Below are 23,081 nucleotides of genomic sequence, written 5' to 3'. Positions count from 1 at the left end.
TGTTAGTTTCGAGAAGTTTTAATTTATTAGTCATTTACTCATTGGAATAATTGAGCCAATATATATATTAATTTTCTTGTCCAAGTTCACACATAATTCATTTGAAATAACCAATAGAATTTTATGACCGTCAACGCATATAAAATATTGTCTTGTATCTCACGAATGTGTAATTAATTTTCACTGTTCTGGAGTACAAATCAAACTAGACCCCCTTGTCTCACCGAACCATCGAAAAATCAAACATTTCCACCAAAAATAATATCTCATGTTCAAACATGATCTTCATGAATAATATGTTGTTAATCTTGACCAATTTTCGGGAGTTCGATACACCTTACGAACAGTTTTTCGGACAAACATGTCACATAGAGAATATCCAGTATGATTTATTTGGCTAACGTGACTTACAAGCTACTACGTTAATCAGAAGTTTACTTGATGATTATCGAAAAGTAGCGGTTGCGAGTTCCATCGACATAATAATAATAGTGATAATAATAATATGTAATTAATTGATTAGTAATAATGTAATATTTGAATTAATCAAGAGATATTAATTAGTTGAAAATGTCAAATTTCGTTGAACTTTATATCAATGTAAATTAATCTTTACATTTGTCAAACTTCTTCCTACTACTTCTTTTTCCTTTCAAACTTTTTGAAAACATCTTATCCTTTGAAATCTTGACCGAAAATGTTGCAGATAAGAAGAACTAGGCACGCGTTAATTTAAATATGAACGAACAAATCCATAATACTTGCAAAGTCACTCCATGTGAGAATGATCATTTAAAAAGACAAAAACTTGTGTGAGACGGTCTAACGGGTCGTATTTGTGAGACAGATCTCTTATTTGGGTCATCCATGAAAAAGTATTACTTTTTATGATAAGAGTATTACCTTTTATTGTGAATATAGGTAGGGTTGACCCGTCTTACAGATTAAGATCCGTGAGACGGTCTCACATGAGACTCACTTATTTAAAAATTAGCTAATTCATTAGAACTTAATGAACTCGTTTATTGGATTCAATAATCGTTTTTTTAGGAGAACGATCGGCACATGTCATTTGGACTAATGTATGGTTTAAATGATTGAAGTTGAACTTTTACTACTAGCTATAATTTTCAGTATGACGAAAAACGTTCGATCATACAATTGGTATTAGAAATAAAATTATTTGTTTGATTCTCATATATGAGAAGAAACACAATTATCGGGGGTGATTATTTTGCGCGCAATGATTGCATGATAGGAAATTGATCGAAATGAGACGCTTGAGATATTGAACCATTGGTATTAGAAATAAAATTATTTGTTTGATTCTCATATATGACAAGAAACACAATTATCGGGGGTGATTATTTTGCGCGCAATGATTGCATGATAGGAAATTGATCGAAATGAGACGCTTGAGATATTGTACGATTTAAAATATTCGAGTTGCATTATCGCAACTAATTATAATTTTTAGACAAACAACATGTGTTCAACCTTACATATTTAATAAATAATTAAAATGTGTGCTTGATTATAGTTTCCTAAAATTTGTTAGTAAGAGAATATTTGACTAAAAACTAACATAATGATTTTTTGGTGTTAATGGTAATTTTTTTTAAAAAAATTAGGCATATATTAAGTTTTAAAAAGATTATAAATGATATTTTTACAATTTTTTTTATAATTAGTTAGCACAACAATTTTAATAGGATAAAAAGCAATTATTTTTAAAATTTATATTCTGTGATTATTTATTTTTTAAATTATATATATTATTGTAAGTTTATTCATAATTTTTTTTATTTGTTTTACGGTAAGTCTATATCTAAATAATTTTAATTTATTTTATAGACAAATACGAGGATGAGACGAAAGGCCCAAATATTTTTAGTTGTCCAGGGACCAAAGCCCTATGGCCCAAATATTTGACGGGCCGAAGATAGTGTCTCGTTGGTTTGGACCTTCCATTCTGCAAAGTCTTGCAAGTGGCCACTTTAACAAAATTTCTCAAAAATAAATAAATACACTTAGAAAATAGATGAAAAAATGTTATTATTTTTATTAGGGTGAACAACATTTTTGTTCATGTATATTTGATTTATGGTGATTTTAGGTTCTTTACATTTTCAAATTCCAGTTTTAGTCGTATATCTCATGATTTTTGACAATTTTAATATTTTCTCATTATCAGTGTTAATGTGATATTACACATATTATCATGTCAGAAAAATAACTAAGATTCTAAAAAATACAACGATAATATACTAAGACCAAAGTTTAACAAACTAGATAACCAAACAAAAAAAAAAAAAAAATATACATTATTATTATTATTATATACATGTAGTGATGTAGATCGAACACACCTGTTATGTATGCCAATTCAAAAAAATAAGGTAAAAATTTATGTAAGACGGTTTCACGAATCGTAGTTTGTGAGACAAATCTTTTATTTGGATCATCCATGAAAAAGTATTACTTCTTGTGCTAAAAATATTATTTTTTATTGTGAATATCAGTAGAATTGACCCGTCTCACAGATAAAGATTCGTGAGATCGTCTGAGAATATACCTACTCAAAAAACAAATAAGAGATGATTATATATATTTGAAATAGCATGAAAAATTATGTCCAGTAATAGTAAACTGTAATTTTTAATTAAAAAAATAATGATCAAGCCTTAACAACGCACAGTAGCATGTAAATCGTGATATAAATTATTATTATCATTGATATTATTAAACGAAAAAATTCATTTTCGAAAAAAAATATATGTTATTTCTTAAAAATCACACGTACAAAAATATTGATTAAATCGCTGACTTATAGTTCATTTCTTCTGATATCAAATTTCCAAATTTTAAGTCATCTGATATCAAATTTTCAAATTTAAGTCAAAATATTCGGTTCAAGACTTGTTATAACAAAAATCATTTTTCAAATAAAATATATTTAATTATTGTTTTATTTTTTTTTGGGATATTGTAGCATTCAATGAAAGTGATACATAAAACTTTTTACGATGGAAATTTTATTTTTTAAAAAAGGACTTCACTAGCAAAGTGCGCTTTCTAATGCAACCTTATTATTAATAGTAATATTATTCTTATTTAATTATTACAGACAAAAATGAACAATAATTCCTACTTTCATTTCTCCATCTGCATCGCTCACTCCTCAGTAGTCGCAAGCTTTTCTCAGGCATCAGGTAATCTCTATGTACTTCCTCCAAGTGAGAATCGCTGCTGTTTTTCGTATAATTTTTGGCCTTTTTCATGTGAAAGAGGAGGGGATACCTCATCGAAACTTCCAGCATAAAGTGAAATTAGAAATGGAGAAAAAGCAATTGACCAAGTCACGATCGGCGGATTGCTTTTTTTTTTTATTATTCCTATTGTTCCTGGGACAAAACCCAGATGCAAGAATTGGAATTTTGGAGGGGCTCGTTAGAAAAATAGGTCAATTTTGAATCTTGAGCTTTCTGGGTAGTTTTTGTTTTGTATCAGGAATATCGCTGCGAATCGGTTTCTTGTTTTCTGATGCTTTTCGTGCTATTGGTTGGGGATCAAGGGGACTTTTTGTAAGAAAAAGAGCTGAATATGAACTAAGCTTCACTTCTCTGTGATGGAATCGGTGGTATTACTTGAGATCTTTTAGTTTCGTTTTTTAATCCTTTTATGCGCTATGTTTTCTTAAAAAATATCGGCGCACAGTTGTGAAACGGTGAAAAGATGGTCGCTTGGAAAGGGACAAAAACCGTAACTGGTTTTGTTAGTTGGTTTAGAAAAATATTTCGTGCCGATGTATTTGCAGAATAAAAAAAAATGAACCACAGCCCTCCTGCGGTTCCGAGAGGACTCAGCTGTGAGTTATTAAATTTAAGCAATTTGTGCTTGATTATGTACATGTTAGAGACCTCACCATACTGTGGATAAGCTGTGGCTGAAAAAATTTTATATGAGGTACCTTCCAAGGTGTGGATGTTAAGTTGGAAATGTCTCGAGAGTTATCTTTAGCAAGTGTTTTTGTTGGGCTACTGTATCTTGTTATTGCATGTTTCACGAAAGAAATTAATTGGGGATTATCTAATGATCTTCAGTGGGGTAAATAAATACAGGTCCATTTTCTTGGTAAATGGTAAGTGGTAACTAATATAAAATATGTGAAACTAAAAGGATGATAATTCAAAAGCGACTACATGGGTTTAATCAAGACATTAGTGGAATGTTTGGATTTGGGATTCTGTTGAGGAAAGTAATATGACCTCAATATCATGTGGTCAAGGTAAGTCAGTGAGACGATTGGGGATAAGTTTTATAATCGGGAGGGGAAAAAAACCTGGACCACCATCAGAGGAACTTATCTAATTGCTTGGTGATGAAAGAGGTGATGCAGAGGAAAAATATATCCGTAGGCTGTAGGTGAGATCGCGAGATTTGATATTGGTTGTCCATAGGTTTTCATGTTTGATTATATATGCCAAGACCATTTCCTTTTTCTCTTGTTTTATGAGGATCTATATTTACTAAACTTAAGTATATTTATGGATGAGTGAAAGTGTTACCACGAGGGGGAATTTACTTGATACTGAATCGCATGAAAATTGAACCCTACACTGTTAATGTTTCATATTCTTTAAATTGATTAAAGAAAATTTATGATCTTTAACTTGTTGAATTCAGATGAAACAGTTTTTCCGCGGTCTTCCGTTATTATCGTGAGGAGTTGGTCTGATGTTCTTTTGTTTTGACACAAGAAAGTATTTAACAATGAAACCTACAGTTGAGGACTAAATATCTACCAAACAGGTCCTAACTTGGTATGACCTTTGAAATCGAGCTTCATCATGAAACATATATGTTTCATTATCTCCGACATCTTCTAGAAGTGTGAACCTTAAACAAATTTTACTTATTTAGTATTGAAATACTTTGTTTTTCTTTACAGGTTCTTTTGGAAGTTTGCTTCCATATTCCGTGACATTGGGTTCTGGTCAATTTCTAAAGATTGAAATGTACTTGACTGACTCACATTGAAGCATCGATCTAGGAGATTGTGGAGTGTCCAAATGGCGGATGTCAGTCCTAGGACTGATTCCTCAACTGATGCTGATACGGAAGATCGGAATTTGAGGGTAATGTCCTTGATACTTAGGCAAATAACATGCAGTGTCCTTTCTTTCTACTTTCACTGATGCATATATGGGATGTGATGTAGAAATTCTCTCTCTCTCTGTAGCTTACATGTAATACGTTCAATTTGAAGTGTCTTGTGAATATGCAGCATTAATTTGTGCTTAAATTCTTATTGCCTCCTCATAATATGTTTGCATTTAATTGGTCGTTGGTATTTGTTTTCTTATGCAGTTTCAAAACAATCCGTCACAGGTGTTAGTAGGTTCTGATGGCAGTGATAAGTCCAGAGATCAAAAGGTTTTGTAGACCTTAACTTCATGTACATGCATATTTACTTTTAATCTAGATTCATGACCTCTATTACCCTTTGCAGACTCTACGTAGGCTCGCTCAAAATCGTGAAGCTGCAAGAAAAAGCCGTTTGAGAAAAAAAGTAGGTATCTCATTAGTGCGCCATTTATCTGCCATTGTTTTTCGTCAGAGATATTTTATATTTTTACCATTGTTGATACTTCATATCAAATGTTAATGAATAAAGTACACACATCCTGCTCGCATAATGAATTATTTCTTTTGCAATAATACATAATTATTTTGATTTTATTTGACATAGTTTATGACTTAGTAAATGTATCTTGCTATAGTTTCTAATAACATTGATTAAGTAATGGAAAGATGAAATGGGATTAAATAATGCATCGGAACCAGTATAGTAAATCATCATGTTAGATGCTAGTATTATTTATATTAATCAAGCTGAAAGTATTGCGAGAAAATAAATTAAATATATCTAATCTTAGACTTTTTATTCAATACAAAAATTGCGATTGTAAATAAAGTTATTCACGATTGAAATTATTATAATTTGAATAAGGGTGCTTTTATTAGCACAATTTTTTTTATGTAAAATTAGTTTTTAGGAGTGCTTAATGTACAACTACTACATATTAGATACATGAATGTTGTTTTTCCTTATGATCTATGGGGCTCATTTTAAGTATCTTGGGTTTATTTTCTGGTCCCATTTTAATTATGTTTTACATCATTTGTTCCTCATTTTTTTACATGGCATTTAGGCATATGTTCAACAGCTAGAGAGCAGCAGAATGAAATTGACACAACTTGAGCAAGAACTTCAAAGGGCTAGGCAGCAGGTTTTGTGCTACTTTTACATAAATCTTACAAAATTTTCATGCAGATTTCTACACTGTTTTTCAAATTAGTGAATGCAGATTTTTTTTTTTCTGAAGGGGATATTTATTTCAAGTTCAGGAGATCAATCTCAAGCAAGTGGTGGAAATGGTATGATAATCTTGATTTGAGCTTCTGATTCTTATTTCATAGATTTTCTTGTTGGAAGTTAGGAGAAAACGTTTTCTACTGTAAAATTCATGTTTTGCTGAATAAGAGAACAAAGAATACTATGTTATGGCTATACTTTCTTGTTTAATTTTTGAATTATTCTGGAAATTGTGCATTGAAATATAGAGACATGATGATAGAGGCAAAATGAAAGGAGGGAATTTAAAACGGACCTAGATCTTATTGTGTGGAAAGTGCTACTGGATTTGATTACATTGTGGATGAGGCAGAGAAGTGATGGCAAATCACCGCCAATTTCAAAACTAAAGGGAAGTGGCTAACCGAGCATTTCGCTTCAAGTTCTTTTCCTCATTCTTTGAACTAATTTCTTGGCATAACTTGTAGTTGGTGTAATGATGAGCGTTGTCTGCTCCTGTACTAAAAATTAAAATTAGGAGGATCAACAAAGGGGAGAGAGGGTTGTTGTTTTTGTGGGGACAAAGGGAATGAAATGGGTAGAGTAAGTTATCTGTAAGCATTCAGAAATTTATGCGTGGGTAGCTACTTATGCTAGGGAGAGAGGAAATATTCAGTTGTTAGGATTGTTTCCTGCTCTAGGGTCCATTCTTGATCATTACTTGTAATCACGAGTTTTCTTATTAAGAAATCAAACAATGGGTTGGCCTAACTGCTGTTGACCCGTGCCAATTTGACTGAAGCTGTTATTTAAGAATTAAGGAGGTCAGCTGCTGCCTGCTGGCTGGAAATAATATTTAACCTTGTGGGACCGCAGATACAAACTTCGATGAGCATTTTATGAAGGATATGGAGTGGAACACAAAATAAAATGTTAATGATCTCACATGTAGATCAGAACTTGTAGTTCACACAAAATAACATTTTAATGATCCCACATGTAGATCGGAACATGTAGCTTACATTCTTTTCTTGGTAAAGCTAAATTATCATTTATTTTTGCTTTTGAACCTGCTTTACGTTATCTACTAAGAACTCGCTTGAGTGAGTTTCTCTGAGTAATATGCTTGTTTAAGAAAATTTAATATACCTTAACTGAATCAGATTTAAGATGCCTGAAGGAGCTAACATTGTAAATTTTAATTCCTCAAATTAAGGACACAGGAAAGATTATGGTGTCTCAATTCTTTGTAGTAGTAGAATTTTTAAACTCCTCTAAAAGGGTATGAATAAAATATGTCCAGGATATTACAGAAGATTCATTAAAAAAATTATAAAAACCCACATGGGGAGAAGTCCTCGTATCAATTACTAATATATTTTTACGTATAATTAGATGGGGAACTTATTTAAAGTTACATGATTCATTTTCCTTTCGGATAATTAATTGAGGTCATAGGGCCCTATCCATTTATTCATTTGACCAAACTTGTTCCGTTCGCATTTCCGTTCCGTTCCAAGAATTCAAACAAGTTTTTGTTCCATTTTGATAAGAATGAAATATTCTCAGAACTCTCCATTGATACAACATGTTTTTTTCCATTCGTTCCTTTCAACAAAAGAACAGCATTGTGGTGAGGCAACAATTCTCTTTTTATCCTGTATTGAAGTTGAATGTTTTTGTTGCCAAATAATAACTTCTAATATTGCATGTCAATTTGAGTTATTTGGAGCCTTTGTGTCATTATAGTTGGACTCCATATTACCAGGTGCCTTAGCTTTCGATGTTGAATATGCACGGTGGCTGGAGGAGAACAACCGTCGAATTAATGAGCTAAGAGGTGCTGTTAATTCACATGCGGGTGATGGTGAACTTCGCATAATTGTGGAAGGCATTGCAGCACATTATGAAGATATTTTCCGGATCAAAGGGGATGCTGCGAAAGCTGATGTCTTCCACATCTTGTCCGGCATGTGGAAGACTCCAGCTGAAAGATGCTTCCTTTGGCTCGGCGGATTTCGTTCATCTGAACTTCTTAAGGTAATGTGTGAGTTCTTTGTATGTCTGTTCTCTGCAACTTCTCTAACATCCGAATTGGGCAAAAATTGTGGGCGTTATGTCATTTTTCACACCTCTGAAACAATGTCATTGAAGAATAAAAGAAACTAGTATATGTTGCTATGTCAATGGACAAGATGTTAAAGGGCAACATGAGCAGGAACCTGGCAATAAAGTTCTCTATATATAAGTACGAATTCGAATTTGTTGGTTGCAGCTTCTTATAAATCAGTTAGAGCCATTGACTGAGCAGCAGTTATTGGCCATCAACAATTTACAACAGTCTTCTCAGCAGGCTGAAGATTCTTTGTCACAAGGCATGGAAGCATTGCAGCAGTCCTTGGCTGAGACATTAGCTGGTTCTCTTGGCCCCTCAGGTTCATCCGGCAATGTGGCTAACTACATGGGTCAAATGGCAATGGCTATGGGAAAGTTGGGAACTCTCGAGGGCTTCATTCGCCAGGTGATCATTTTTCTTGTTTCATGAGCGTTTTTGGGTGTTAAGATTGGAACTTGGACCTAACTCAACCCCAAAAGCTAGCTCAAGGGGGGAGGATTGTCCAATCCCATATATACCACTCAAAGGTTATTTATCCAACCGATGTGGGACAATTAACACACCCCTCTCACGCCCAGGAATGAACATCTGGAGCATGGAGTTTACAAATGACCCAATTATGGGCAGAACGGGTGGCCTAATTGTAGGCAGTCCAACACATAACGGTGAAACCCGGGCTCTGATACCATGTTAAGATTGGAACTTGGACCTAACTCAACCCCAAAAGCTAGCTCTCAAATGTTATTTATCCAACCGATGTGGGACAATTAACAATGGGCAATGTTAGTTTCACTCCCACGTTGGTGTGGATTGTCTTATGTACCATTTATCGTAGTGTCTTTTTAAGTTGTGGCTGCTAGGCTAGCTATGTGAGGTATGTTAATTGACAGTTGCCACTCTACTCCATTTTACCTTACATGTGATGTTACCAAGTATATCTTCTTTATGTTACAGGCTGATAATTTACGGCAGCAGACACTCCAACAAATGCATCGTATACTTACAACTCGCCAATCTGCTCGTGCTCTCCTTGCCATAAACGACTACTTCTCCAGACTTCGAGCCCTCAGTTCTCTCTGGCTTGCTCGCCCTCGGGAGTAACAACACTTTCTTTTTTAACTTCATGCTCCTTTGGTAGATACTAGGGTCTTGTGTTACAGACAACAGTAAAACAAACCTATACTGAGGTCCGATGTAAGCAAAACCGACAGTTCAAATGAATGCAGTGTTCTTCACGAGTCTAACATTTCCTGTCTCTGTCAATGGTTGTCTCCGAACTGGCGCTTGTATTAATGATTTTATGTTGTATGATAATTTATAGTTGAGTTAGTTGTAGTAATTGATTGTTTTCACAGTAGTTTTCTTAACATATAATAGAACAAATTAGTTGAACGCAGTTAATTTATGAGGTGAGTTTGTTTTTTCATGGTTACTTTTATTGTTCAATTATATTTAATTTAATGAATAAAATTTGTCACATGTACATTTGATTAAATTTTGTTTCAACACCAAGACCATGTCAGGACAGGTACCTTTGAAATGATTTGATTTTAGTTGGTAATTCTAAAATTTATGCAAGTTTGGATACATTTTAATTTATCATAAAGTAAATTGTAAATATTTATTATTATTTAAATCACCCAACTTTATCCAAAAAATGTAATTTGTGAAGGTATTTAAAAATTGTTGGTTTATCTTACTATTTATTGTTCAAATCTATAATATATTATGGTATCATTTTCAATGTATCTCAGATGCTCCTATTTGAATGAATTCATTCTTCAAACACTCCTATTTACTTTTATTATTTCTTTTAAATTAGTTTTTTTTTTTTTTACACATTTAGAGTATTGATAAGTTTTAAAATTTAATTAATTTTTTAAGCAAACTTATTAAAAACCATAAAATTTAAATTTGTTTTCAAAGTTCTAAATTTAATTTCCAATTTTTTTATAATAAAAGTACCTAAAGAAAAAAATACATTGTACATATACAATGCATAATTTTAATTTTTTGTTTATTACACACTCAATGCGTGAAAAAAATTATAATAATATATGAAACACATCTAAAATGTATAAAATTAAAATGTTATATTATTCTTTAATATGTTTTATCATCCTAGGAAGAGCTTCCCTGTTTGATTATAAAATTTGTTATTTCAAAATTCGAGTGAAAAAATTAAATTATTTGTTTGATAAAATTTTTGTAATTTTTTTTTTTGAAAAATAATCTTTATAAAGTGTCATCTAAATATAGTTTTAAAGAATAATTATGAGATATTTTTGATGTTATTTTTAGAAATAAAGCTTATGATTGAAATGAAAATATATTATTTTTAATTGTAAAATTTTGTCCAAACACATATTTGTTCTAAAAAAAATTTAAAATATTTTATAATACTTTCGTAAAAAACTTTTTTATAAAAATATTTTATAATCACTTATTAGTTTCAAGCAAAAAAATTCTTGTGAACATATCAATTTCGTAGGTCGAATATCTTATTTAAGTCATCAATGAAAATTTTTTTTTTTATACTAAGACATAGTTTGGTACATTGGATAAGAAAGAGATTGATAAATAATCATCCTTATCCCATGTTTGGTACCTTTTTAAAAATCTCATGATAATATCATGGTCCCTTGATAAATAATTTTTTAGAAGGATAAAATATCCCTAATAGAAGGTGTGATAATTTTAATTTAATGATAAAATACACTACAAATGACTTAATTACCCTCAATTTATAAATGATTTTTTATAAATATATTCTAGTAGATAGAAATTAAAATCAAATAAATATTTTATTTATTTTTATATATTATATAATATGATAATTATATAAATGAATTCGAGATAATTATATAAATAATTTTTATAAATCTCAATAAAATTAGTAGTATCACTCGATTAACCTTAAAATTGATATTGACTTGACTCACAAAATCAAGGACTCAATTATCATATTATATAATATATAAAATTAGATAAAATAAATAAATCATGCAAGTACTATCGGCATATGAACATATAAAAATATGAACTCAAACAACAAATTGAAATTATAAAATTTATTATGATAAGGTTAATTTTGTCATTACAATATAATATATAAATTTAATCACTCTTATTAAAATCATACCAACATTAAATATAATATCCTACATCTTATTTATCATTAACTTATCTTTATATCATATATCACATATTTATCCTATCATGTGTACCATTATATGCTTAGATAATTATTTTTTAATATGATTATTGATAAGTTCAAGCTATCCCACAGATAATAATTTTTTAGATTTTTATAGAAGTTATTTCAATAACAAAGCAAAGAATAATAAAGTAAAACTAAAAAATAATGTTTAAAAATTCGGAAAAAGATTATTAATTTGTCTCAGGGGGAAGAGGTCTTCTTTAATCGTTACCGTTTGCTTCCGATGGGCAACTCGAGGGAAGATTCGCCGGACTGGCTGCGCTCTTTCCAGGTAATTTTCTCTCTTGTGTATACTTAATCTGTTCCATAATCAAGCAACCTTAGTGTAACAGGCAAGTGGATTTAGATTAGGATCATTATCGCTTCTTAGTTCTTTTGCCGAAATGTCTCTTCGTAGTTTTCCGCTAATTTTGGTACAGCTCCTGTTTTGTGTTTCATCTATGAGTTGATGTGAAGTTAATGAACCAGTCACATCATGTTTAATGGGCGGTTTTATTATTATTCTGGTTTCTGTAATGCCTAGGTTTTGTTTGGTTTTTGAGTACTCCAAAGAGTTGACAAATATTACATTATTAAAATAGGGGGTGAATTTTTGAATTCCTGTTGTGGGTGCTAATAGTTAGACTTTTTATGTCTTGATGAATAGCCGCCAACGAAGTCTGCTATAGAATTGTCATCTGGGTCCGTAACACCTTCGGAGCACAGCGTTTCAAGCGGTGAAGAGGACGACAGTATCAATCTAAGTAAATTGTTTAAGAAACAAGCCTCACGCATTTCAGATATCGATGATAATGGTGATGGAAGAGAGTCTACGGTTAGTAAGCCTGTCAAAGGGAAGTCTCCTGAGAAAACCAAGAATATGAAGCAGACACCAGAGAGAAAGAGGAAGAAAAATGATGACCATGAGAAAGAAGGTTTTTTTTTTACGTGGTGTTTTACTAACAGGGGTGGACCGGGCAGAGTGAAGGAGGGGGAGGGGCACCCTGCAAAAACTAAAAAAATATTAAATGTGTAGCTTTTCTAAATTTGAAATTCTACCCCTCCCCAAATCTCTTGATTTACTTCCCTCACCCTTCCTTTCCCAAGATGGTGAGTCACCCACATTTATAGCTACAAACATTTGTCAGTATAACGAAGGGAAAAGGCTGATTAGAATGAGTTTTTCATTGCATTATGGATTGAAGTGTGAGTTGTTTGAACTGTCACTATGCAGGAACTAAGGCACCTAGGAATGGTGCCAAGAGAACGCCAAAAAAACATGGACAGCCTCACGTAAGGAGCTCTCTTTTCTTTCTTTTTTTCTTTCTTTATTGTTTACTATAATTATTCTTCGGCTCCTTATCTTTAAAAAAAAAAAATTAATTATGCTCTGGAATTATTGCTGCGATAGGCTCATCCTTATTTGCACATCTCATGATCATTTTCGTGTAGGTTGCAGATTTTCTATCTGTGCTGTCTGACAGTGGATTAGTTATGTTTTCCACAGTATTGTATTGAAGACTGGAGAACTGAATGTTGCTTAAAGTTGGTTTTCAGGAATGCTTAATGCAAATATTTTCTTGAACAGGTAAAAAATCATTCGATATGGGCGTTGTCCTCAGATTCTGAGCCAACTCCAAATGCCAGTCCAGCTAGAAGGGATGGCTTAGAGAAAGAAAGTGAAAAAGATATGGACTATGATCTCCTTGAGCAAGATGGGGAATCTCCAATAAATCAAGCCTCCAGTGTGAAATCTCCCATAAAAAAGATGGTAAAAGAGGAGGAAAAAATCTCCAAGGAGAGGAATGTATATAGCGACAAAATTGAAGGTAATATTGCTGCACGTGTATGTAGTCAGATGGTTTGAAATGATCATGATTTAAGGTCTGAATTGTTGGTACATGTTTGAAGACTTGACCGATATTGTTCCTTTCTTTTACCGCCGAAAGGTTTTTCTCTTATATCCTTGTTCATATTATCCAGAGAATGATGCCAAGAACAATGTTGTGAGGGAAGATGTCTCTAGCAAAAATCCTGGACCTCAGGTAAGCTTTAATGTCCTGTCTGTCATTTACAATATTCTAAATAAAATAAAGAACTGTTTATCTGCCAATGCAGATATCTTCTTCAAGGTTGCCATTGTTGCTTTCAGAGAAAGTTCAACGCTTAAAGGTCAGCCGACCAATCACAAAGAATTGTCATCAATATTTACTACCCATAGTTGTGGACTACACCTCAAATTTTTTTCCCATCAAGGTTGATGGCTGCGTATGCAATTCGAAGAACCTTCACTTTTTTTACTTTTCTATCAAATTGCTGCAGCTGGGACCAAATTTTATTTTAAATTTTTATTTTGAATTTTGGATTTACAGACACTTTGTGCTCTTCTTGTTCATTTTCCTGTGAAGGTGCTGAATGAAACATGATATTTGCATCGTTGAGGAGTTGGAGTTATAGGCTTACTACCTTTACCTTTTATTTTAGGATAGTATATCATATCGTTGAATATACTGAACATGATTTACTTGTTTTATTTTGTAGGCACTTGTCGAATGTGAAGGTGATTCCATAGATTTAAGCGGTGACGTGGGTGCTGTTGGACGGGTGGTGATTTCAGATGACCTCTCCAATAATCACGAAATGTTCTTGGATTTGAAAGGCATGAACTGTCTTCTCATTGTTCTGCAATATTTCTCTTCTGTCACCTTTGATTCACAGTTTGAATTGGCATGAACTTGATCTTGTATTTACCAAATTCTAATCTCGCTGGGCATTCGGTAGAAAACCTCATCTGTGTTGGCTTTAGTTATATTATCAGTCGTCACTGAAATAAAATACTGATACGGTAACTGTTTTCCAGCATATTAGATTAAATTTAATGCAACATATATTCTGGTCAGTGTAGCTATCCGGCTGGTACTTTTGTTTGATGTTTTTGTTACAATGATATTTCAGGAACTATATACAAGACAAACATAGTTCCATCGAGGACGTTCTGTGTGGTATTTCCATCAATCATGAGTTCTTTTGTCCTTCCCCACCACTTCTTTTTTCTCTCCCTGATTTGTTACGTAACTTGTCCATTTCAGGTGAGCTTTAGTCAGTCAGAAGCAAAGGTTTGTCAATAATGCTTTCCCACGACTGTAACCTCCACCAGTATCATAAAAGAAAATATCATTATTTAATGGAACGAAAACGTAGATCACATGAAATAAGTTCCTATGTGTGAACTAATATTCCTGCAATTTGTGATCAGATAGAGGCCATTATGAATGACTTTATCCAGCTGAAACCACAATCTAATGTTTATGAGGCTGAAACCATGGTTGAAGGTCAGGGGTCTTTGAGTTGGATTGTTTAGCATGGACACGCCATGGCATTTTTAATTAGCTTTCATCTTTAAATTCTGATTCGATGTATTTTACATGTTTAGGGACACTGGATGGCTTCTCATTTGATTCAGAAGATGAGGTAGACAATCTGCCCAAAGCTATCGCTCAAACTGATGAAATCGACGCTGCAGAGGATCAGCCAGTTGGAAAAACCAAAAGAGCTAAGAAAACATCAGTATGTTCACCTCCTCTATGCATATTTAATACATGTGAACCTCTCTTATTGATAGAAGTCTGTATTCAGGGTGTGACACGGAAGATTGGAAAATCTGCAGCAGGAAAGCCAAATAAAAAAGTGAAAAAGAAACCTCTAGTCCCAAAACAACGCAAAGGCAAGAAGTGAGAAAATAGATGCGTACTGGGATTTTACATTTGAACCCAATTTCTTCATATTTTTTTTCAATCATCGTTTCATATCTTGTATACTAACTTGTATTTGTGTTTTGTATAAACATTAGTATGGTGATACCGAGAACATTATATTTATGGCATTACTCATTTTTACAAAATTAAAAAATATGATATGTAATCTGCAATAAAATTGAGAACAAGATATAAAGATTTAAATGCATATATTACTCATTTTTCTTAGAAAATAGAGAAATGCTTATGTTCATTACCTGTCAATTTGTTGTGGCCGCCACGGAACTTCCTATATTCTGAATTTGTGACTAAAAATTAATTTCCAAATAAAAAATGGTAGGCATATGATTAATAATTTTTAATTGCTTCTTTAAAACAAATCATACATTTGTGTCTAGAAAATATTTGTATCCCATAATAACGTACTAAAAATTTATCGACTTTTTTATTTAAAGAATTTTCTTATAGATAATTTGAATATTACAACTAAAATTTGCATTCACGTTAATTTTACTGTCATTTTTCTCGACGAAGAGAGGAGTTCAAGAATGTGCAAGGTTCTTGAAATTTGAGGCTAAATTTTTTATGATAAAAATTTATGTGAGACGGTCTCATGGGTCATATTTTGTGAGACGGATCTTTTATTTGAGTCTTCAATGAAAAAGTATTACATTTTATTGTGAATATCGGTAGGGTTGATCCGTCTCATAGATAAAGATTCGTGAGATTGTCTCACAAGAGAACTACTCATTTATGATCGGTTACTTCAAAATCAAATTAAGTAATTAAATCAACATTAAAATTGTAATTATAAATACTAAAAACAACATATTTTTATCTATATAATTTCAAATTCCAAATTTGGGAAATTAATATATTATCATCACTGGTTGAGACCAATTTCGCCTCACTGTATGTAATGAATCTGATTTAATTAACATTAATTAAATCATAGACCACATAGTTAATTGCTTTGTCTTCCCCTTGAGTCTGTGCACTCTACGCAATCTCTTTGCTTCGATCTTTCTTAATATCCCTTTCCTTTATATTTCTCTTTTGTAATCTCTCTCGCATCCATTTCTTGCAGAAACTGTTCTCGAATTCTCTTTCAAGTTGGTGTTCTTTGTTAATTTAAATAATTTTGAATTTATAGTTATTTTTGTACTATTTTGGTTGCTTTTTCAATTTTACTCGTTCGATTTATTTATGGTTAAGCTGTAGGTTGGACACGAAATTACGGGGGTCAATTTTCACGGGCTTGAATTTTTTTTTCCAATTATATGCAGTATTCTTGAACTCCGGTCATGTTTTTGTTCATGTATTTACCTTTTCTTTCCTCTGATTCGGTTATTTTGGCTTGCATATTTTTAAATCTGCAATCTTGAATCTGGCGTGTTGCACCGTTTGCTGTGATTTCTGTTGCACGAATTCGAAATTGTCATGTTGTCTATTTTATACCACTGTAGCTGATCTTTAATGATTGGGCTACTACCGGTTCCTTTATTCTGCATTTCCCTCTATTAAATTTTGGGGATCTATTTTATTTCTCAGGCATGTGTATATACGCGTAACAGCTTGTATGAGGGAGCTCATGGTTGTCGGATTTTTCCGTCTTGTGTTTGAAAAATTGTGGAGAAAAGAGGAAAAAGAAAACTTCGTTGAAAACCCAGGAATATTTTACAGTAATGGTTAGGAATTGATAGGATTATTAATATTGGGAAAGATTGGATGCATAGTGAAATCATATATATAACGATGGAAACCAGGATCTAAGATCTGGTTTATACAGACAAATGGATTTGCAGAGTTATCCTCGTGGGGAACATGGAAGGTTTGAACAAATACTTAATCAGTTTCTTTTGAAAAGTTTGCATGTTGTACTGGATTCAAGGGTTCCTGCCAGTAGGCCCCCTAGTCGGAGTACAGAAGTCAGAAAGAGCGACAGATGGTTCAACTTAGCATTAGGAGATCGTCCAGCTGCTATGGAAAGTTTGAGTTTTTGGAATAGGAGTTTGATGGAACCTATGATAATTGATGTTATACTTGTTACAGAAACACAAAACTCTTTATCAGATCATGATTCCCTCACAACTTTGGCTCCGGAGATGACAATGGAGACAGTTGTAGAGAGGTGGATTGTTCAATATGAGTCTCTTAGGTCAACATCTCCTCAAATTGTTGATGCTTCTTACAAGAAAACATACAAGAAATCGATTGTACTGTTGCGCACAGTTTATTCTATGTTGAGGATCCTTCCTGCGTATAAGGCATTCCGAAAACTATGTTCTGTGAAACGGAATAGCCATTTTGATATCAATTATAAAGTCTACTCATTTTGTTCCCCTTTTTCAAGAGAGGAGGAGCAATCGATGAAGAAATATAATTTTACTCCGGTTGATGCCCAACAAGGCCGCCTTTCCGTATCTGTGATATATCGTGAAGATTTATCTGATTTCAATCTGGATTCCGTCATATCATGTCCCCCAGAAATAATTACTGACTACGTAGGCAGCCCCCTTACTCCCCCTATGAGGGCATTTCCTTCTACATCGTCTCCGAAGAGTGCTCGTGCCACATCTTTCCCAATAAGAGCTAGAGAATCAACTTCTGCATCACCATTGCAACGACCGCACAGCTGGGCAAGTGGTCTCCACAGGGATGGTTATTCTCAACAGTTCCAAGCATTCGGTGGATCTCCACCATTATATCGCTCCCCATATGAATATTCAACTTCTCTTACCGACATACAAAGCAATAGAACGCAAACACAGAGAATCCCTACTTATCACAAATCTACATCTGATGACTTACTTTCTCCTCCTTTCTCATCATCTCCTTCCCCATCTCCCCCTGCATATTTTTCTGTGGGAAATCCCATGCATAGTCGTATGCGTTCAGAAACAGCTCCTGTGAGTATTCCACATCCAATGATGGGCAGAAGTCCAAGATACCTTTCTCCAAATTTATCTGATTCAAGCAGGCATTCTCTCCCGCCTCTATCTCCTAGAAACGCAAAATGTGATCCTTCACCCCATGGGTCTCCATCTGGAATTAGGTCAATAAAGAAACAAGATTCACTCAGAGCTGGAGAGTTGTGTTGCGGGCCGATAAACCTTGGTCAAAAGGTGCATCTTTCAATGAATTTCAGCTCGTGGTTACTAGTTTTCATTGTTTTCGGCGAGTTAGTCTTACTGATTTACTTTTGCTTGTGTTCTTTAGATATCAAGAGATGCGAAAGAGGATTCTGGAAGGTTTTCAAGTTTGCAGTCCTCAAATAGTTCGCCACGCTTTGGATTCTCAAGAAGCTCCAGCAGATTATCTTTCCAGGATGACTTTGGCGATTGTGATTTTTCCTGTCCTTTTATCGTGGATGATGTGGATTCAACTGATTTCCACACTAGGTAATTTGGATTGCTATTTGTAATGCATCAAAATGCGGTTTAACTAGCATTTCATGGTTAACCAGTGAACATGTTGCATCTGACAGTATGCTCATAATCGCAAGAACCTTAAGCTGAATATGCAAAGCAGAGAGAACGCATGAGCTTGTCTTTTCTTAACTTCTTCCGCCTCCACTTGCATGCTTGTATAAACTAAAGGCCCGCCAATTGCATTTTTGTAATCTAAGATTCTACCAAGCAATATATGATTATTTTGTTGAGTTTGATGTTAAATGCATATTTGATTTAGATGTTGAAGGCATTCATCATTTTTGGTTATTTGTAACTCGAATTTTATATTTCATTTTTCATTTCTGTTGTATGGAACCAAAAATGGGTTCTAGTTCTGCATTTGTCTGTCAGTCCTCTCTTTTGAAATTTTCATGCAATGGAGTTCATCAGGATTCATTATCATAACTCTGTTCACCAGTTATTAGAGAGCCGGTGAGTATATAAGAGAAAACTTTGATCCATAAAAAAGGGAAGTTATTATCCAAACCCCTTCTAGCATGCATATTTTGTTGAGTTTGATGTTAAATGCATATTTGATTTAGATGTTGAAGGCATTCATCATTTTTGGTTATTTGTAACTCGATTTTTATATTTCATTTTTCATTTCTGTTGTATGGAACCAAAAATGGGTTCTAGTTCTGCATTTGTCTGTCAGTCCTCTCTTTTGAAATTTTCATGCAATGGAGTTCATCAGGATTCATTATCATAACTCTGTTCACCAGTTATTAGAGAGCCGGTGAGTATATAAGAGAAAACTTTGATCCATAAAAAAGGGAAGTTATTATCCAAACCCCTTCTAGCATGCATAATTTGGAGTGTTATTGATATAAAAGAAAATGCATCACTCGTGTCTGTTGTTTACTATTCTACAGTTCTAGTCTGTGTTCATGTACGCTCTCTTTAAATACTATCACCTTTATGTAACTGGTGTGCTAGTTGTGTTTATCTGAAGATCTGTGCAATTATGTTTGAAAAAGGAATTTTGTGCATTTACTTGCTTTAAGGTCGAGGTATGTGGTTTCTTGCTAACATTATGCGTTGGCTACTTGTGGAGCTGAATCCATTTCTTTATCATACAGTCAAAATCTTGATGGTGCCAATGTTTCAGAAGTTACTACCCAGTCATCTTCGACAGTCAAGAAATCTCATGATGCAGCTGTTGGTGCCCTTGTTCACATGCTTAAAATGGCCCCTCCCCTGCGCCAAGATTCAAGCCATTATACAACTTACGCCTCTGAAGTCGAACCAGAGAAAGAAGTTGGAACTGTTTCTGATTTTTTTAAACCTCGGAAGACATCTGATGCACTCGAAGAACTTAAAGTTTACAGAGAAATGAAAGATGTACTGCTTTCCAGAAGTGCAGCTCGGATGGCTGGCACTGAAAAAACTGGAACTTGATTGATCATCCGCAGGTACATTCCTTTACATGATAGTCTTAAAGGACGGTGAACAGGGGTTGTGGCTTGTCGTTGATAGTCTTATAGACGTAAACGATTCTTCTTTAAGCAATATTATGTCTAGAAACAGTGAACAGGTTGACTGTTACAATCTTTTACAGAAATTCGACATGTTCCAAGTTTTAAACAATAGACAACCGGGGCCACAAAAATGTCCTGGTAACGTAAAAATATGCTCATTACATCGATGTGTGTTCTAATGGATGTTGAGGCACACACACACACCCTATGTATATGGCTTTAATTAATATTTTTTCTTGCATTTCCTGCTAGTGTGGTTGCACTTGGGTAGGACTCTTTCTTTCGTCCCTGCCACCATTCCCTGAATGAGTGGATGGTGAATTCTTCAAATGTATCATCTGCTCGAGTTGCTTCCGTATTTTACTTTGGGGCCGTTGGGGTTGGTTGTGCGTTTGTGTGTGTATATGTGAATGAGCAAGTATTGTATTGTATCGTATGTATGTATGTATGTGTATCTATATATGCTTGTGTGTATTATTTAACTATCTTTTCTCAAGTGTTGGATAAACGTTACAATTTTAGGAGATCATATGACAAAATGTCAAACAAAAGATGAAATTTTAATAAAGATCTTCTATCGGATCTTTTCTTCTTGTAATTAATGTGATAAATGGGAAGACAAGATTTGATGTATCCGAATTAATTATATACGCATATATAAAAAATAATCAGCAGATAATTAAATTGGATTCAATGAGTAGGACAGCTCCGAATTAATTATCTATTCTATTGACTTGTACTATTTTGCGTTTATCTAATATATGTTAATTTGCTTACGTTTAATATATGTTTATTTTTCGAGTATTATTTTAAATATAATTTTTTATATTTAAATGATGATTAAACATTTAAACTTATTTATCAAAGATCATACCAAAATAATCTATGTAACGATCTCAAACTCTATAACGTAGCAGAGTAAGTTTCTTGTGAGACGGTCTCACGAATTTTTATCTGTGAGACTGTCAATTATATCGATATTCACAATAAACAGTAATACTCTTAACATAAAGGTAATATTTTTTCATGTATGACCAAAATAAAAGACACGTCTTATAAAATACGATACATAAGATCGTTTCACATAAATTTTTACTACGTACCAATACTTACACATACGATATAAAACCACTCAATAAATCCCATTGATTGATTTATTTAGAAAAAAGAATATGTAGGATTTAGATACTCATCGAGCAACGATTTATGTTACTTATGGGCATTTATGGGGTAGGTGGAAACCCCTATATTTAATTTTTGTCCCAACAATAAAATTAATAATAAGTTTTTTGTGAGACTATCTCACATATATGCATTCATCCATGAGATATATCAAATGTGTTCATATATACAATAATAAATAATATTTTTGATATAAAAATACACAATTTTTTACGAGTATCTCAAATAAGATATTAATTTCACAAAATTGATTCGTGAGACTGTATAATAATTTTTATTAGTTTTTGTGTAAAAATTAAATGTGCTCAGGAGTTTGTTGAGATCTAATTGATATTAATTAAATTGTACCTCAAGTGGGGCAATGTACCAAGATCGATAATCAATCCATGAAAGTAATGGAATGGGCCGCTCAGTCTTTTTAATACAAAATATAATTTAAATGAACACAAAAAAGACAAAAATAAATAAAATAACTAAGATTTTCTGTTTTTTTTTTTTAAGTCAACCATCATATGAGGCCATTGTACAAGTTATAAATTACAATAATAAATTCAGTAAATATCAACTCCTAACAACATCAATTAGCTTTCACACCACTAAGTCACAATGTTCATTTACTATCACATTATTATATTTTTACAAAAATTGTTCTGAGACGGTTTCATAGATCAATTTTGTGAGATAAATCTTCTACTGATCACCCATGAAAAATATTATTTTTTATATCAAATATATTATTTTTTATTATAAATATAGATAAGATAGAGTTGACATTGCCTCACGTATCATCATTTTTTAAAAAACCCTACTTTTATAATTTTTTTTTTTACTTCCATTGTACGTCACACGTGTCCCGCTGGCAGATTAGCCAACTTTGTTGGCTATATAATAAATTATAATAATTCCCATAATTTAATATTGCCCCCCACCCTTTTCACTAGGGTGGCTAATTCAATAATACTGCATGCCAATGAATGCTTGTGTAAATTGAAACCAGAAATTTGAAAATGGACTGGTTTAAGATGATGTGTGATATTAAATATTTGTTTTTCATAGCTTGTAAGAAGGTGGCAAAAAATTTTAAAAAATAAAGACAATATATTTATTTTGTAAATTTAATTATTAAAAAATTTGAATCAACAAAAGATTATGCAAACATGTTGAATCTCAATATTGGTAGTCGCATGCATGAGCTAGCAATTGATTTTTTTATTCAAAAAAATGATTCAGGTCCAATAATATCTTTTTTCAAAACAGTATGAATGATAATAGTTGACCTGAAGTTTAATGCCATTCAGGGTAGGGAGTAATTAGACTTCGTTTTACAGATAATGTGCAAGAGAGCAGGTTGACGATCAAACGAATTATCCCAAAAAAAAAATTTATCGCGATAATTCATAAAAAAAAATCAGAAAGTTGATTTATACTGTAACTATTTCAAGAAAATGAAGATAAAGGAGCTAAATGTGACATGCAAACATGATTCAGGTGAGAGATGATCTATCTACATTTCTAAAATAATATAATATTCCTACTATTTT

The 23,081-nt window shown here is 32.8% G+C and overlaps 3 protein-coding genes across 9 annotated transcripts; all 3 read left to right on the top strand.

Annotated features, from left to right (window-relative positions):
* Positions 1-3,099: 3,099 nt before the first annotated feature.
* Positions 3,100-9,969, top strand: LOC140804808 (transcription factor TGA2.2-like). 5 transcript variants are annotated; one of them, XM_073160944.1, is made up of 10 exons: positions 3,131-3,212; positions 4,687-4,823; positions 4,952-5,138; positions 5,371-5,436; positions 5,513-5,572; positions 6,216-6,293; positions 6,390-6,441; positions 8,127-8,398; positions 8,634-8,879; positions 9,429-9,969. In XM_073160944.1, the coding sequence occupies exons 3-10, from the start codon at positions 5,073-5,075 to the stop codon at positions 9,573-9,575; spliced, it is 987 nt and encodes a 328-aa protein (XP_073017045.1). In that variant the 5' UTR covers positions 3,131-3,212; positions 4,687-4,823; positions 4,952-5,072; the 3' UTR covers positions 9,576-9,969. The 5 variants fall into 5 exon arrangements, with proteins under 5 accessions (XP_073017044.1, XP_073017045.1, XP_073017047.1 ...); XM_073160943.1 differs by lacking the exon at positions 4,687-4,823 and having other exon boundaries at positions 3,100-3,212; XM_073160946.1 differs by lacking the exons at positions 3,131-3,212; positions 4,687-4,823 and adding an exon at positions 3,236-3,462.
* Positions 9,970-11,821: 1,852 nt separating this feature from the next.
* LOC140805058 (uncharacterized) lies at positions 11,822-15,550 on the top strand. Of its 2 annotated transcripts, XM_073161243.1 has the most exons (12): positions 11,822-11,965; positions 12,341-12,608; positions 12,908-12,966; positions 13,262-13,502; positions 13,657-13,718; positions 13,792-13,845; positions 14,215-14,332; positions 14,629-14,675; positions 14,763-14,789; positions 14,930-15,005; positions 15,107-15,240; positions 15,310-15,550. In XM_073161243.1, exons 1-12 carry the CDS (start codon positions 11,918-11,920, stop codon positions 15,406-15,408), a joined length of 1,233 nt encoding a protein of 410 aa, XP_073017344.1. In that variant the 5' UTR covers positions 11,822-11,917; the 3' UTR covers positions 15,409-15,550. The 2 variants fall into 2 exon arrangements, with proteins under 2 accessions (XP_073017344.1, XP_073017345.1); XM_073161244.1 differs by lacking the exons at positions 11,822-11,965; positions 12,341-12,608 and adding an exon at positions 12,636-12,783.
* An 837-nt stretch (positions 15,551-16,387) lies between these two features.
* On the top strand, positions 16,388-20,539 carry LOC140804300 (autophagy-related protein 13a). Of its 2 annotated transcripts, XM_073160208.1 has the most exons (4): positions 16,388-16,540; positions 16,980-18,553; positions 18,648-18,829; positions 19,960-20,539. In XM_073160208.1, exons 2-4 carry the CDS (start codon positions 17,222-17,224, stop codon positions 20,276-20,278), a joined length of 1,833 nt encoding a protein of 610 aa, XP_073016309.1. In that variant the 5' UTR covers positions 16,388-16,540; positions 16,980-17,221; the 3' UTR covers positions 20,279-20,539. The 2 variants fall into 2 exon arrangements, with proteins under 2 accessions (XP_073016309.1, XP_073016308.1); XM_073160207.1 differs by having other exon boundaries at positions 16,390-18,553.
* Positions 20,540-23,081: the final 2,542 nt, after the last annotated feature.

This window comes from Primulina eburnea, chromosome 11 (genome assembly GCF_022965805.1).
Source record: "Primulina eburnea isolate SZY01 chromosome 11, ASM2296580v1, whole genome shotgun sequence".
In the NCBI taxonomy this organism is placed as follows: domain Eukaryota; kingdom Viridiplantae; phylum Streptophyta; class Magnoliopsida; order Lamiales; family Gesneriaceae; genus Primulina; species Primulina eburnea.
The sequence above is the reverse complement of the archived record's forward strand: the minus strand, read 5'-3'. Positions and strand labels throughout refer to the sequence as shown.